Genomic DNA, 2,500 nt, shown 5'->3' with positions numbered 1-2,500 from the left:
AGTGTTACTGTTAGGTGCCGTCAGTTCAACCCTCAACCAGTGTTACTGTTAGGTGCCGTCAGTTAAACCCTCAACCAGTGTTACTGTTAGGTGCCGTCAGTTCAAAACTCAACCAGTATTACTGTTAGGTGCCGTCAGTTCAACCCTCAACCAGTGTAGCTACAGGAGAACCTGACACTTACACGAGTGTTGTACTGTAGTGTTGTACTGTAGTGTTATACTGTAGTCTTGTATTGTGTTATTGTACCGTAGTGTTGTATTGTAGTGTAGTGTTGACATTACATTATTCTGAAACTTCATTTGGTGGCTTGGGGTCACTGCTGTTGGTCGGGCATGTGTGTATCATTGCCGGATCAGAAGGAAAAGTAGTCATCCAGTGCCCTTTGTCCTTTATACCTGTTTGAGATTGAGACTGTAGAAGTTCATAATTTCTTTTTCAGTTTCTAGCTGTACTCAGCCTGCCCTCCCACTCCCGCTATCTCTCTTTCTCTCTACCTTCCTCTCTCTCTACCTCCCTCTTTCTCTATCTTTCTACCCCCCTCTATCCCTCTCTCTCTCTTTTTACCCCCCTGTCTCTCTCCATCTCTCTCTCCCTCTCTCTCTCTCTACCTCCCTCTCTCTCTCCATCTCTCTCTACCTCCCTCTCTCTCTCCATCTCTGTCTCTATCTCTCTCTACCTCCCTCTCTCTCTCTCTCTACTTCCCTCAATCTCTCCCTCTACCTCTCCCTCTCTCTCTCTCTACCTCCCTCTCTCTCTCCATCTCTCTCTACCTCCCTCTCTCTCTCCATCTCTCTCTCTATCTCTCTCTACCTCCCTCTCTCTCTCTCTCCATCTCTCTCTCTCTCCCTCTCCCTCTCTCTCTCCCTCTCCCTCTCCCTCTCTCTCTCTGCCGCAGGTGGGGACGTTTGAGTTGGGCATCCTACAGGTACGCTACCCTGTGTGGCCCCGCTATGGAAGCTACCTGGAGCCCGTCTCCGATAACCGGCACCTCACCGTTGCCACCCTGGAGGAACGTCCGTTTGTCATCGTGGAGAGTGTGGATCCCGCAACCGGAACCTGCGTACGGAACACCGTGCCCTGCCGTCGCCAGGCCAACCGGACAGAGAGGTGAGAACCACCGACAACCCCACGAATCAGAGCTCAGTTTGTTGATGTCCTATAGGCCTTGGGGTTCTCATTCCCCAACCCTCTGATTTAGTTTGCGACCAATAGGGAACAGCTTCTTGAACATGTGTGTTCAGCTAATAATGAGTGTCAGTGATGAGTTCAGTCAGGTATGCAGAGCAGGAAGAGATGTTAATGAGTGCCAGTGATGAGTTCAGTCAGGTATGCACACTGCAAAAAATGCTTTTCTAACCTAGTGTTATTACTCTTATATTGAGATGAAAAATCTAGTTGGTCTTGTTTCTAGCTAAATTGTACTTACCTAGTGCTTTCTTAGTAAGGTTATTTTTACCTATTTCAAGCAAATATTACTTATTTTAAGAAATCTTAACAAGCCAAATTTGCTTAACGCACTGGCAGCCAAATTTGCTTGTTTTAAGCAAAATCCTGCTTAAATATGTAATTATTTGTCTTTAATCTAGAGGGGCATTTTTTGCAGTGCAGTGCTGGAAAAGATATTAATGAGTGTCAGTGATGAGTTCAGTCAGGAATGCAGAGCAGGAAGAGATGTTAATGAGTGTCATTGATGAGTTCAGTCAGGTATGCAGTGCTGGATTGAGAAGCATATCCGTCTGTTGGTCTTCACTCTCCTGTCTGAAATTGCAGGAAATCTCATCGCTCTTACTGTTTGTTTATGTCATTGTTGTTGTCATTTCACAATTTCCCTAGGGATTTGGGTGTGACAGGTGCTGACAATCATTGGACATGATAGTCACATCCTGATGTAGACTGTTTGATTTTCTTCTCTCCCAAACACAGCATTGAGATTGAGCTGAAAGGGATCATGTTGAGCTTTTTCTTCTGCCTGTAGTCTGTCTGGGATTTAAGCATCTCAAATGTGTCTGAGTTCCACCCCCTCCAGAACGTGGAGTTTGTGTGCGCAATTCATAACTGAAGAAAAAAGACTCAAATGTCACAAACACAATGTTTGTCTTTACTTCAGTCTTTAGAGGATTGGCACATGTATCCGACGGTTTGGTGTGTTTTGGTCTCACCTGACCCAGATAGCACTGGCACTGACCTGTTCCACTGCTGTGTTGGAGATTGGAGCTGTCGCAGTCGTTAGACACAGGTAGGGTCCACACAGGAGTGTTGCAGTCGTTAGACACAGGTAAGGTCCACACAGGTAAGGTCCACACATGAGTGTTGCAGTCGTTAGACACAGGTAAGGTCCACACATGAGTGTTGCAGTCGTTAGACACAGGTAGGGTCCACACAGGAGTGTTTCAGTGGTTAGACACAGGTAGGGTCCACACAGGAGTGTTTCAGTCGTTAGACACAGGTAGGGTCCACACATGAGGGTTGCCAACACATTTAGAATTTCAGTAATACATT

General features: G+C 46.2%; 1 protein-coding gene across 1 annotated transcript in view; it reads left to right on the top strand.

Annotated features, from left to right (window-relative positions):
- grin2cb (glutamate receptor, ionotropic, N-methyl D-aspartate 2Cb) overlaps positions 1–2,500 on the top strand; it is a gene marked incomplete at both ends in the record, with an annotated part of 52,027 nt that overhangs the window by 24,502 nt on the left and 25,025 nt on the right. The window contains one exon of the mRNA XM_080840792.1: positions 897–1,108. Within this exon, the coding sequence (XP_080696918.1) occupies positions 897–1,108 (212 nt within the window). The remainder of the gene's footprint in view (positions 1–896; positions 1,109–2,500) is intronic.

Source organism: Sprattus sprattus (genome assembly GCF_963457725.1).
Source record: "Sprattus sprattus genome assembly, chromosome: 6".
NCBI lineage: Eukaryota > Metazoa > Chordata > Actinopteri > Clupeiformes > Clupeidae > Sprattus > Sprattus sprattus.
Note: the sequence above shows the minus strand (reverse complement) of the source record. Positions and strands in the feature narration are given on the sequence as shown.